General features: G+C 45.3%; 2 protein-coding genes across 4 annotated transcripts in view; one reads left to right on the forward strand and one right to left on the reverse strand.

The window, feature by feature from the left end:
• The window catches only part of LOC114018318 (zinc finger protein OZF-like), a 139012-nt gene that overhangs the window by 79823 nt on the left and 45368 nt on the right, over nucleotides 1-13821 (forward strand). The gene's annotated exons all lie outside the window — the stretch shown is intronic.
• Nucleotides 1-13821, reverse strand: part of LOC102941590 (zinc finger protein OZF) — a 29381-nt gene that overhangs the window by 13299 nt on the left and 2261 nt on the right. For both annotated transcript variants that reach the window (XM_037913300.2, XM_037913301.2), the window contains exon 2: nucleotides 3760-3960. In XM_037913300.2, coding sequence (XP_037769228.1) covers nucleotides 3760-3898 — 139 coding nt within the window. In that variant the 5' untranslated portion in view covers nucleotides 3899-3960. The remainder of the gene's footprint in view (nucleotides 1-3759; nucleotides 3961-13821) is intronic.

Below are 13821 nucleotides of genomic sequence, written 5' to 3' on the forward strand. Positions count from 1 at the left end.
TATATACACACACACACTCATAAGCATATTTCCATAAAGCCTTATGGGGGGCACCATCACAGTGGCCAAACCAGTTCCTCAGGGACAAAGAGCAAGCTGATGCCTCAGTCAGGTGAAAACAAGGCTGATGGACCATTACCTGCTCAATGGCCATTCTTTGGCAAGAAATGGGGTGGGACAAAAATCTACATCCTGGCAAAGAAAAAGCATGGCTTCCATCCACACAGACTTCCTGTCGCCTTGCCCCCAGCTGGAAATGCTTCTTCTCAAAGGGAGGACAGGACTATAAAAAGGGGAAAACACCCCAAGACCCCCCCTCCCTCTCCCTGTCTGTCTCTGGCATCGCACCTAAGAAGACAAAACAGCTGTTGGACTCTGGGAGAGGGTCCTGACCTAAAGAGTTTGGTCTGTAAGACTGCTGAAAGCATGTGATGAGAAACTTTGCTTGAAGAGAATACAGTTTGTTAAGAGAGGAGTGTGTTGGGGTCACCCTGAGGTAATCTTTAAGGCTGGTAAAAGCCAGGGTGTGGCAGGTTATCTGACTGTAACTCATATAGACATAGCTGGGAGTGACAAATGTTTTTGTAAAAGGAAATCATGCCTCATCAATCTATTAGAATTCTTTGAGGGGGTCAACAAGCAAGTGTACAAGGGTGATCCAGTGGATATAATGAACCTGGACTTTCAGAAAGTGTTTGACAAGATCTCTCACCAAAAGCTCTGAAGCAAAGTAAGCAGTCATGGGATAAGGGGGAAGGTCCTCTCATAGATCAATAACTGCTTAAAAGCGGGAAACAAATGGTAGGAATAAATGGTCAGTTTCAGAATGGTGAGAGGTAAATAGTGGTGTCCCACAGGGCCATTCTTATAATTTTGAGGTCTTATGCCTTCCTCCATTGCCTCTGAGTCTTCTGATATGACCAGCAGCTTGCTTTCCTCCATCTGAGATGTCTCCTCCAAAATCTCTGTGAATTGACAGCGATCTCCTCAGGCCACACAAGTTGGTCTCTGCAATCAGATCTGTCGCGGCTGCTGAGGGTGGACACCTCCTTCCTGAACTCCTGTTGCACAATCCACCTTTTGTGGCACAGGGTGCGGAGGTTCCTGGTTTTGGCTGGTGTAATCAAAGTCCGTGACCTTCTCAACTATGTTTTTCAGGACTGGGTGGACCCAGTATGCTTGCCCAGTATATAGCACTGCCCACCCCACATGTCCCCCACTGCGTGCTCCAGAAGATAAAGGCTGCCCTATCCCCTGTCTCTGTGGCTTTTCCTGGGCAAGGTGTTCCCGACCTGCCCGTATCCCCTGGCTCTCTGGAGCATGGATGTCAGGCTCCTAGCCCATGAGCCCCACCATCATTTTCTATCTCCCATTTGAGCTGACTCATATTGATGCAGCCAGTGAGCCCCTCAGCCACATCACAAGACAAGCTATACACACACACACTCACCCCAATTCATTTCCTCGCACTCATGTCCTGCCCAGATACAAAATGGCTGGACATTTTGTCACCTATTGAGGAGGAGGAGCCCTGGTGGGCCAGCCTTTATTCCACCTTGATTCCACGGCCGACCAGGAATATAAGTTGGTTGGGCTCTTTCATGGAGCACGGGCATGTTGTTGACACAATTTTCAGACTTCCCTGGCACTTGTTCATTCTGTGGGAGAGGGAGACCCTGGCATATCCGTATCTGGAGTGTGACAGGTGGCAGCCCCTTTTCCGCACCCTCTGGAACCCCTTGTGCAGGGAAAAGTGCAGCAAGAATCTCAACATTTTTATTTACTCCCTGCCCATCCATGGCCCCACAAAGTCTCGGGACCTCCTCTTCGGCCTACTCTTCACCCTGGTGAAGAAGGCCATATATCTATCCAGGAGGAGAACATTGGATGGGGTGTATTTTGTGATGTGCGGTCAGTGACACAGCATCCTAACTGAGGCACATATTATTCAAAACCATCTTGTTCAGTATCTGGTAACCAACACTCAATCCTGACAAAGTAATATTTGATAATTAGAAACAACTGGGGGGTGGGGGAGAGGAAACTGTCCACAGGTCATATGAGAGAATGTGGAGACCAGTGGACACATGGGGCATGAATGTATAGATGGGTAAAGCAAAATGGCCAAGAAACAGTGTTTAGCCCACTGAGTATTTTCAGTTCATACAGTATGCTTTTCCGGGATGACGGGTAAACATCCTCCCATAAAAAGACAAAAAAAGAAGGGAATGTAGACCTTGTTGGAGCCCTAGGCATAACTAACAGTGTGAACCAATGGCTGGGAACCAGAATAGGCCTGGCCTTGGCAGAATGGTACCACACTAGGTGTCAGCTAAGCAAGTAAGCACGTTCCTGATGGGTAAGGAGGGCATAAAAACAAAAAGATCTCTCAAGTAACTACATAAACACATTGTTAAGAGATGGTAGAGGAACACACTGACCCCTTGTGAAAATAAGGATGGGATGACAGGATAATGGATAAGGATGTTTTGTTCAAACTAACTGGTACATGGATAAGGGTGGTAGCTACAGTTGGAGTGTAAGATGTATCTTCTTTGCATCAATGTATAGAAGGAGAAGTCACAGGAGGGGATATTTGTGGTAGCTCAGGGGACAGCATCTTGGTTTGCTGATTGAGTCGGTACCATTGTCGGGGAGGGGGGGCGGGTGTGGAGGGAATAAAACACGTTACTGTACCTGTGCCCATTGACCTGGGACACTAGTACCGTGCTTCGTTGACAATAAACCTGGCCGAATGCGTTAGCCACTGAACCCAGCCTGTGGTCTTTCTTTAGGAACAACTCTGAGGTGTGCTGAATGGGCAAGCTGCACTCTCTGCTAGTGCAGCTGACATCAGAGCTCCAGAAACAGCAGCACTGAGCAGCTATTACAACAGTCTGTGGCGCTAACAACAAATCATACATCACTGCAGCCGCTACAGGAAGTGAAGATTATGAATTACAGCAGCACCTGGAATCTCCAGTGTAAATCAGGACCCCATTGTGCTATCAGGATACTTACAGGGGCCCCCATGATCACAGTATCTGAGCATCTCCCAGATTTAATGTATTTATCCTTACACAGCACTGTGAAATAGAGACATACTATAATACCCATTGCAGAGACAGGGGACCGAGGCACAGTCTAAGTGACTTGCCCAAGGTTACTCACGAAGTCTGTGGCAGAACAGGGAATTGAACGGAGGTCTCCTGAGACCAAGTGTAGTGTCTGAAAACAAGAAGAGCCCTCCTCACTTTTTTCTACTACAGTGATACATCCCACAGAAGGCTCACAGAGCATTAACTGCTTCATAAGCCCTCACTCAGTCCCAGAACCCAGCCCCCTCTCACAGCGATCAGCCATAGCCAGGAAAGGACTCCAGGAACCGCACCCTCCTTCCCAGAGTTCAGCACACTGGCACAAGAGGGTAGGCCTGGAGGCACGAACAGCAGCCAGCCCCAGCTCCAGCACTCTGGTATATGCCGTTCCTGACTGGGCCCTTCCACTCACACCTCTGGCCAACGCACAAGATGGTAGTGAAGCACATTGAAACCTTGTTTGTGGGAAGAATAGCACCATTGTTATGTCACTGAATCTGCTGTTGTATGGGAGGGGACAGTCTCTCACATGGGAGCCAGTGATTATTGGGGCTGATCCCCCTGACATATGGGGGACCAATGAAGAATCCTGAGCCAAACTCAACTCAGCTACTCCAGAGCCCACACAGCATCTGACAGCTGAGGGGATAGGAATCCTTACCCAGCGAGGTCACAGTCTCATAATTCTCCTGCATCACATCCCTGTAGAGGGCTCTCTGACCCGGGTCCAGCAGAGCCCATTCCTCCTCGGAGAAATACACAACCACCTCCTCGAAGGTCACTGGCTCCGCTGCTGCCATTTCCTTTCCCTGTCTCTGGAGGGCATGGGATGATCCAGAGCAAGATATACGTGTTCTGCAGCCTGTCAGGGTGAGAAGGACAATTGGAGACATTTCAGGAGGGGCTTTAATCCTTTCCACACCCCCGTCCCCCCCCAAACTCTTTTCCTGTTAACAGACATTCTAGACTCTGATATTTTGGGCAAATGCTTGAATCTAGATATTACATAAACAACACACAAAAGTTAGATCCCAAATCCATATTAATTTCTTTCAATACGTGGCTTGAGTTTCCAAATTACTGCGCCTACAACAATGGGATTCAGTTCTGAGTGTCCGGTGTTTCTAAAAAACAAGATGCTTATTCAGCTGCCTGAATATGGATTCAGGTGTCTAAATTTAGGCTCCTGTATTTAAAGCCCCTAGTCTTCATCAGTCTATTTGAAGCACAGAGCAAGGCCCTTTCACCAGGACTAAAGAAAGAGACTTTTTAAGCCCTCTTCACAACAGAGATTAGGTGAAGTCAATGGGACCATTCAGATGCTTAATATTAAACATGTGTTGTGAGCGTTTGCAGGATGAGATCCTAAAATCCATAGAATAGATTCACAGTATCAGAAGGGATCATTAGTCATGTAATCTGACCTACTGTGTGTCACAAGCCATTACACTTAACACAGTTACCCAGGTACAAACCTGTATTTCCCAAAAGCATATTTTCTAGAAAGTCATCCAGTCTTGATTTGAAGACATCAAGAGATATCCATTGGTCATTTGTTTCAGTGGCTAATCATCTTTACTATCAAACATTTGTGCCTACTCTCTAATCTAAATTTGTCTGGCTTCCATTTTCACTTGTTTGTTCACACTAAGCCTTTATCCACTAGACCAAGGGTTCTCAAATTTCATTGCACTGCGACCGCCTTCTGACAACAAAAATTACTACACGACCCCAGAAGGAGGGATCAAAACCTGAGCTTTTCTGAGCACTGCCACACCAGGTCGGGGCCAAAGCCTGAGCCCCACCGCCCCAGGTGGGAAGGAGGAGGGCAAAGCCAAAGCCCAAAGGTGTCAGCCCCAGCCAGTAACCTGAACCCCACCACCCAGGGCTGAAACCCTCGGGCTTTGGCTTTGTCCCCAGGTGGTGGGCCTTGGGCTTTGGCCTCAGCCCAGGGCTCCAGCATGTCTAAGTCAGCCCTGGCAACCCCATTAAAATGGGGTTGCGACCCACTTTGGGGTCCCGACCCACAGTCTGAGAACCGCTGCACTAGACTGAAGAGACCTTGGGGATCCATTAGTTTCTCTCCATGAAAATACTTATACAGTGTAAGCAAGTCAGCTTTCAGTCTTTCAACATATTTATTTTTTTAAACCACACCTATATTTAAACTGAACAGATTAAATATTTAAGTCTCTCAGATTTAAGGTGCTGCAATTTATGTACTTTAACTTCACCTCTTTAGTGTCACACCCTATAGACAAGCCCTTAATAAGGGAACAGAATAACAGGAATTGAAGGTAAAAACCTTATGTTAATTCCTTCAATTCACTGGTCTCCAACCTTTTTATGCCCAAGATAACTTTTTGAATCTAAGGGCAACTCAGGATCTACCCTGCCCCTTCCCCAAAGCCCCGCCCCATTCACTCCACCCGCCCGTCGCTCACTCTACTGCACCCTCACTCACTTTCACTGGGCTGGGGCAGGGGGTTGGGTTTCAGGAGGGGGTGCAGGCTCTGGGCTGGAGCCAAGGGGTTCACAGTGTGAGAGGGGGCTCTGGGCTGAGCCTGGGGCAGGTGGTTGGGGTGCAGGAGGGGGCTACGGGCTGGGGCAGAGGCAGAGAGTTCGGGTGCAGGAGGGGGTGCAGGGTGTGGGCTCTGGGAGGGAGCAGGACAGGGCTCCAGGCTGGGGCAGAGTGTTGGGGTGCAGAAGTGGGTACAGGATGATGGCTCTGGGAGAGGAGTCAGGGCTGGGTCATGGAGTGCAGGAGGGGTTCAGGGTGCAGGAGGGGTATGGGGTGCTGGCTCCAGAAGGGAGCTCAGGGCTGTGGGTTGGGGTGCTGGCTCTGGGAGGGGGCTCAGGAATGGGGGTTAGGGTGCAGTCTCCCGCTGGGCAGCACTTACCTCCAGTGGCTCTTGGTCGGCAGCAGGTGGAGCAAGGCTAAGGCAGGCTTCCTGCCTACCCCAGCCCTACACTGCTCCCTGAAGGGGCCAACGCACCCCTGTGGCCCCTGCGATGCGGGGGGCATGTGGCTCCGTGTGCTGCCCCTCTCTGCAAGCACCACCTCCGCACCTCTCCCGGCCAATGGGAGCTGTGGGGGCGGAGCTTGCAGGCAGGAGCAGAGCGTGGAGGAAGACCCCTGTTTCCCTGCCCCTGGGGCCACGGGGATGCAGTGGCCACTTCCGGGAGCGGTGTGGGGCCAGAGTAGGCAGGGAGTCTGCCTCAACAGCAGCCACACTGTGCTGCCACCTGAGATTGCGATCGACTGGGAGATCCTCTAGAATCGACCACTCGATTGCGATCAACCGGTTGGTGGCCACTGGACTAGATCAAGGTGACTCTGCAAGTCAATAGCAGATCATAGAATATCAGGGTTGGAAGGGACCTCAGGAGGTCATCTAGTCCAACCCCCTGCTCAAGCAGGACCAATCCCCAACTAAATAATCTCAGCCAGGGCTTTGTCAAGCCTGACCTTTAAAACTTCTAAGGAAGGAGATTCCACCACCTCCCTAGGTAACACATTCCAGTGCTTCACCACCCTCCTAGTGAAAAAGTTTTTCTAATATCCAACCTAAACCTCTCCCACTGCAACTTGAGACCATTACTCCTCATTCTGTCATCTGCTACCACTGAGAACAGTCTAGATCCATCCTCTTTGGAACCCCCTTTCAGGTAGTTGAAAGCAACTATCAAATCCCCCCTCATTCTTCTCTTCTGCAGACTAAACAATCCCAGTTCCCTCAGCCTCTCCTCATAAGTCATGTGTTCCAGTCCCCTAATCATTTTTGTTGCCTTACGCTGGACTCTCTCCAATTTTTCCACATCCTTCTTGTAGTGTGGGGCCCAAAACTGGACACAGTACTCCAGATGAGGCCTCACCAATGTTGAATAGAGGGGAATGATGACGTCCCTCGATCTGCTGGCAATGCCCCTACTTATACATCCCAAAATGCCATTGGCCTTCTTGGCAACAACGGCACACTGTTGACTCATATCCAGCTTCTCTTCCACTGTAACCCCTAGGTCCTTTTCTGCAGAACTGCGGCCTAGCCATTTGGTCCCAAGTCTGTAGCAGTGTATGGGATTCTTCCGTCCTAAGTGCAGGACTCTGCACTTATCCTTGTTGAACCTCATCAGATTTCTTTTGGCCCAATCCTCTAATTTATCTAGGTCCCTCTGTATCCTATCCCTACCCTCCAGCGTATCTACCTCTCCTCCCAGTTTAGTGTCACTTGCAAACCTGCTGAGGGTGCAATCCATGCCATCCTCCAGATCATTAAAGAAGATATTGAACAAAACCTACCCCAGGACCGACCCTTGGGGCACTCCACTTGATGTCGGCTGCCAACTAGACATGGAGCCATTGATCACTACCCATTGAGCCCGACAATCTAGCCAGCTTTCTATCCACCTTCTAGTCCATTCATCCAGCCCATACTTCTTTAACTTGCTGGCAAGAATACTGTGGGAGACCATGTCAAAAGCTTTGCTAAAGTCAAGGAACAACACGTCCACTGCTTTCCCCTCCTCCACAGAGACAGTTATCTCATCATAGAAGGCAATTAGATTAGTCAGGCATGACTTGCCCTTGGTGAATCCATGCTGACTGTTCCTGATCACTTTCCTCTCCTTTAAGTGCTTCAGAACTGATTCCTTGAGGACCTGCTCCATGATTTTTCCGGGGACTGAGGTGAGGCTGACTGGCCTGTAGTTCCCCGGATCCTCCTTCTTCCCTTCTTTAAAGATGGGCACTATAGTCTCCTTTTTCCAGTCATCCAGAACCTCCCCCGATCGCCATGAGTTTCAAAGATAATGGCCAATGGCTCTGCAATCACATCCGCCAACTCCTTTAGCACTCTCGGATGCAGCACATCCGGCCCCATGGACTTGTGCACGTCCAGCTTTTCTAAATAGTCCCGAACCACTTCTTTCTCCACAGAGGGCTGGTCACCTCCTCCTCATGCTGTGCTGCCCAGTCAGTGGTCTGGGAGCTGACCTTGTTCGTGAAGACAGAGGCAAAAAAAGCATTGAGTACATTAGCTTTTTCCACATCCTGTCACTAGGTTGCCTCCCTCATTCAGTAAGGGGCCCACACTTTCCTTGACTTTCTTCTTGTTGCTAACATACCTGAAAAAACCCTTCTTGTTACCCTTAACATCTCTTGCTAGCTAGATGTGGAATGGGAGTTTCAGGAACATAAGGAGAATAGCACAGACTTCCTTCAATGGCTTAGTATTTCTTTTCAGTGTTACCTCAGGACTTCATGTTACATTTCATTCAGTTTAGAAAAAAATAAATCATAGTAAAATCTTTGTGCTACAAAATCACAGCAGTCAGATAGAGCTCTCTCCTTACTAACATGGTCTATGTCTTTTGTGGAAATGGAGGGTTTTGTTTGTTTGCTTTTAATAAAAACATCAACAACAAATTTGTCTCGTCTAACTTTTTATCCCATTTTACATCTACATTCCAAATGTGTGTAGCTGTACATATCAATTACAATGAATTTATCTGGGATTGTTGATAATTAATGGAAGTAATTTGCAAGTGAAGTAAATGCAATAAATACATAATGTATATTTCTGAAGCGGTTTCGTTTCTTAATACATTTTCAGTATGCTATAAAATGGAACAACATATTTATAAATAATGTACTGAAATACATATCATAATTATGCTGACATAAGGACATAACACTGACAGAGAGGTATGCACAGCTGTTTGCTGCCCCCCACCCCGGTTTTAATATATACTCTGGGTTAATTAATAAGTAAAAAGTGATTTTATTAAATACAGAAAGTAGGATGTAAGTGGTTCCAAGTAGTAACACACAGAACAAAGTGAATTACCAAGCAAAATAAAATAAAACACGCAAGTCTAAGTCTAGTACAATAATAAAACTGAATACAGATAAAAACCTCACCAGTTCCAGTAAGCTTCCTTTTACAGACTAGTCTCCTTCTAGTCTGGGTCCAGCAATCACTCACACCCCCTGTACTTACTGTCCTTTGTTCCAGTTTCTTTCAGGTATCCTTGGGGTTGGAGAGGATCTCTCTTTAGCCAGCTGAAGACAAAATGGAGGGGCCTCCCGGGGGTTTAAATAGACTTCACTCTGTGGGTGGAGACCCCCTCCTCTCTCCTATGCAAAGTCCAGCTCCAAGATGGAGTTTTGGAGGCACATGGGCAAGTCACACGTCCATGCATGACTTAGAACTTAGAGGTGGCAGCCATGGTTCACTGGCTTCCTTGAACATCCTCAGGTAGACTTCTTGTATGGGTTGGAGCATTCCAAGATTCACTGTCCTTTAAGTGTTTCTTGATTGGGTACCTAATCTGCACATTCCTTTCTCAAGGAACTGACCAAACTCTTTACAAAGATTACTTAAAAAACAAGCCAGTACAAAGCCAATCTTCATAACTTCAAATACAAAAATGATATATGCATAAAATAGGATTAATAGATTCAGTAGATCATAAACTTTACATAGATATGTTACATGGCACATGTAGCATAAAACATATTCCAGTTATGTCATATATATATATATATATATATATATATATATATATATATATATATATATATATTCATAAGCATACTTCCATAAAGCCTTATGGGGGGCACCGTCACACCAATATTCTGTGCTACTAATTTGGACTCAATCAGGATTGCATTCCATTGTTCATGAATCTGTTGAATGTCATTGATAAGACTTTCAATGTTATCCCTCTCAACATCAAGTGTAACATTGTGTGCTTCAATTACCAGATTAGTTTGGTGGATCATTGTAAGTAGCTTCCTCCACAAAGATGACATCTGAATGCATTCAAATTTGGACATGTGCTTCTGAATAAACTGAAGCTCAGTTCAAGCCTGTGCAGTGAGATTGAGAGATTCAAGCTCATTTAAAGCCTTTCTCACTGAATTCAAATGCTGTGCAACTGGTTGAACACCATCAATCCTTGCAGACCATCTAGTTTTAGACATCTCATGCAGTGAAACAGGAAGATATTGCTTCAGAATTTCCCACCTTTGTGGACTGCTACTGATGAGATTGTACATTTGCTGAACAGTTCCAGAGTAAATAATTGCCTCCTTGCATGATTCAGCACAGTCACCACCTACAAGGTTCAGTGTGTGGTTTCCACAGCTGGAGAAAATACAGTTTGAAGTATGCTCAAGCAGAACTGCCTGTACACCTTTGTACTTCCCAGCCATATTAGATCCATTGTCATAGGCTTGACCAATGCAGACTTGAAAGTCTAACTTAAAACCTTCTAGAATTGCCAGTACTCAAGCAGCAATTTCTTTTTCAGTTTTTATCGTGAAATTATCAAACAAAATAAACCTTTCTTCAATTGAAAATTTTGAGCTGTCTACAATCTTAACATATTGAATAACCATAGTAGTCTGTTCCTTGTGAGAACAATCTGGAGTTGCATCAACAATGATTGAAAAATACTTGGCATTTTGAATATCATCAAGAATTGTTGTTTGTACGAATGACCCACATAGCTCAATAAACTCGTTTTGTATGTGTGTGGAGAGATAATGGACTTGCATGCACTTTTGACTCTCTTGCAATTCTTGAATATGTTTAACATGCTCTGATAGAAGTGGGTCATATTTGCTGAGGAGCTCAACTGTGCCTAGAAAGTTTCCATTTACACAATCACCAATATGTTGACTGGAACCAAAGAAACCCAATACCCACTCAGAAAGAAAAAGGATGATAAATTGTTATGGGATAAGAGGGAAGAGCCTTTCATGGATTGAGAACTGGTTAAAAGACAGGGAACAAAGAGTAGAAATAAATGGTAAATTTTCAGAATGGAATGGTGTTCCCCAAGGGTCAGTCCTAGGACCAATCCTATTCAATTTATTCATAAATGATCTGGAGAAAGGGGTAAACAGTGAGGTGGCAAAGTTTGCAGATGATACTAAACTGCTGAAGACAATTAAGACCAAAGGAGACTGTGAAGAACTTCAAAAAGATCTCACAAAACTAAGTGACTGGGCAACAAAATGGGAAATGGAATTTAATGTGGATAAATGTAAAGTAATGCACATTGGAAAAAATAACCCCAACTATACATACAATACGATGGGGGCTAATTTAGCTACAACTAATCGGGAGAAAGATCTTGGAGTCATCGTGGATGGTTCTTTAAAGACGTCCACGCAGTGTGCAGCGGCAGTCAAAAAAGCAAACGGGATGTTAGGAATCATTAAAAAAGGGATAGAGAATCAAACAGAGAATATCTTATTGCCCTTATATAAATCCATGGTATGCCCACATCTTGAATACTGCGTACAGATGTGGTCTCCTCATCTCAAAAAAGAGATACTGGCATTAGAAAAGGTTCAGAAAAGGGCAACTAAAATGATTAGGGGTTTGGAACAGATCCCATATGAGGAGAGATTAAAGAGGCTAGGACTTTTCAGCTTGGAAAAGAGGAGACTAAGGGGGGATATGATAGAGTTGTACCGTGTGACTGGAGAATTACTAACATAGTTCCTATTTTTAAGAAAGGAAAAAAAAAAAAGTGATCCTGGTAACTACAGGCCTGTTAGTTTGACATCTGTAGTATGCAAGGTCTTGGAAAAAAATTTGAAGGAGAAAGTAGTTAAGGACATTGAGGTCAATGGTAAATGGGAAAAAATACAACATGGTTTTACAAAAGGTAGATCATGTCAAACCAACCTGATCTTCTTTGAGAAAGTAACAGATTTTTTAGACAAAGAAAATGCAGTGGATCTAATTTACCTAGATTTCAGTAAGGCGTTTGATAAGGTGCCACTTGGGGAATTATTAGTTAAATTGGAAAAGATGGGGATCAACATGAAAATTGAAAGTGGATAAGGAATTGGTTAAAGGGGAGACTACAGCGGGTCTTACCGAAAGGTGAACTGTCAGACTGGAGGGAGGTTACCAGTGGAGTTCCTCAGGGATTGGTTTTGGGACCAATCTTATTTAATCTTTTTATTACTGACCTCAGCACAAAAAGTGGGAATGTGCTAATAAAGTTTGAAGATGACACGAAGCTGGGAGGTATTGCCAATACAGAGAAGGACTGGGATATCATACAGGGAGACCTGGATGACCTTGTAAACTGGAGTAATAGTAATAGGATGAAATTTAATAGTGAAAAGTGTAAGGTCATGCATTTAGGGATTAAGAACAAGAACTTTTGTTTTAAACTGGGGACGCATCACTTGGAAGTAACAGAGGAGAAGGACCTAGGAGTATTGGTTGACCACAGGATGACTATGAGCCGCCAATGTGATATGGCTGTGAAAAAAGCTAATGCGGTCTTGGGATGCATCAGGAGAGGTATTTCCAGTGGAGATAAGGAGGTGTTAGTACCGTTATACAAGGCACTGCTGAGATCTCATCTTTAATATTGTGTGCAATTCTGGTCTCCCATGTTTAAGAAGGAGGAAATCAAACTGGAACAGGTACAGAGAAGGGCTACTCGGATGATCCCAGGAATGGAAAACCTGTCTTATGAAAGGAGACTCAAGGAGCTTGGCTTGTTTAGCCTAACCAAAAGAAGGCTGAGGGCAGATATGATTGCTTTCTATAAATATATCAGAGGGATAAATACCAGGGAGGGAGAGGAATTATTTAAGCTCAGTACCAATGTGGACACAAGAACAAATGGATATAAACTGGCCATCAGGAAGTTTAGACTTGAAATTAGACAAAAGTTTGCAACCATCAGAGGAGTGAAGTTCTGGAATAGCCTTCCAAGGGGAGCTGTGGAGGCAAAAGACATATCTGGCTTCAAGACTAAGCTTGATAAGTTTTTGGAGGGGATGGTACGATGGGATAACATGATTTTGGCAATTAATTGATTGTTAACTTTTCATGGTAAATAGGCCCAATGGCCTGTGATGGAATGTTAGATGGGGTTGGATCTGAGTTACTACAGAGAATTCTTTCCTGGGTATCTGGCTGGTGAGTCTTGCCCATATGCTCCAGAGTTCAGCTGATCGCCATATTTGAGGTCGGGAAGGAATTTTTCTCCAGGGCAGATTGGAAGAGGCCCTGGGGTTTTTTCGCCTTCCTCTACAGCATGGGGCACGGGTCACTTGCTGGAGGATTCTCTGCACCTTGAAGTCTTTAAACCATGATTTGAGGGCTTGAATAGCTCAGACATAGATGAGAGGTTTATTGCAGGAACGCGTGGGTGAGATTTGGTGGCCTGCATTGTGCAGAAGGTCAGACTAGATGATCATAATGGTCCCTTCTGACCTAAATATCTATGAATGTATGAAAATCATGAGTGGTGTGGAGAAAGTGAATAAGGAAAAGTTATTTACTTGTTCCCATAAAATAAGAACTAGGGGCCACCAAAAGAAATTAATGGGTAGCAGGTTTAAAACAAATAAAAGGAAGTTCTTCTTCAGACAGCGCACAGTCAACCTCTGGAACTCCTTGCCTGAGGAGGTTGTGAAGGCTAGGACTATAACAGATAACTGGATAAATTCATGGAGGTTAAGTCCATTAATGGCTATCAGCCAGGATGGGTAAGGAATGGTGTCCCTAGCCTCTGTTTGTCAGCGGGTGGAGCTGGATGGTAGGAGAGAGATCACTAGATCATTAGCTGTTAGGTTCACTCCCTCTGGGGCACCTGGCATTGGTCACTGTCGGTAGACAGGATACTGGGCTGGATGGACCTTTGGTCTGACCCAGTATAGCTGTTCTTATGTTCAGGATGC

The sequence above is a fragment of the Chelonia mydas genome, chromosome 14, assembly GCF_015237465.2.
Source record: "Chelonia mydas isolate rCheMyd1 chromosome 14, rCheMyd1.pri.v2, whole genome shotgun sequence".
Lineage (NCBI taxonomy): Eukaryota > Metazoa > Chordata > Testudines > Cheloniidae > Chelonia > Chelonia mydas.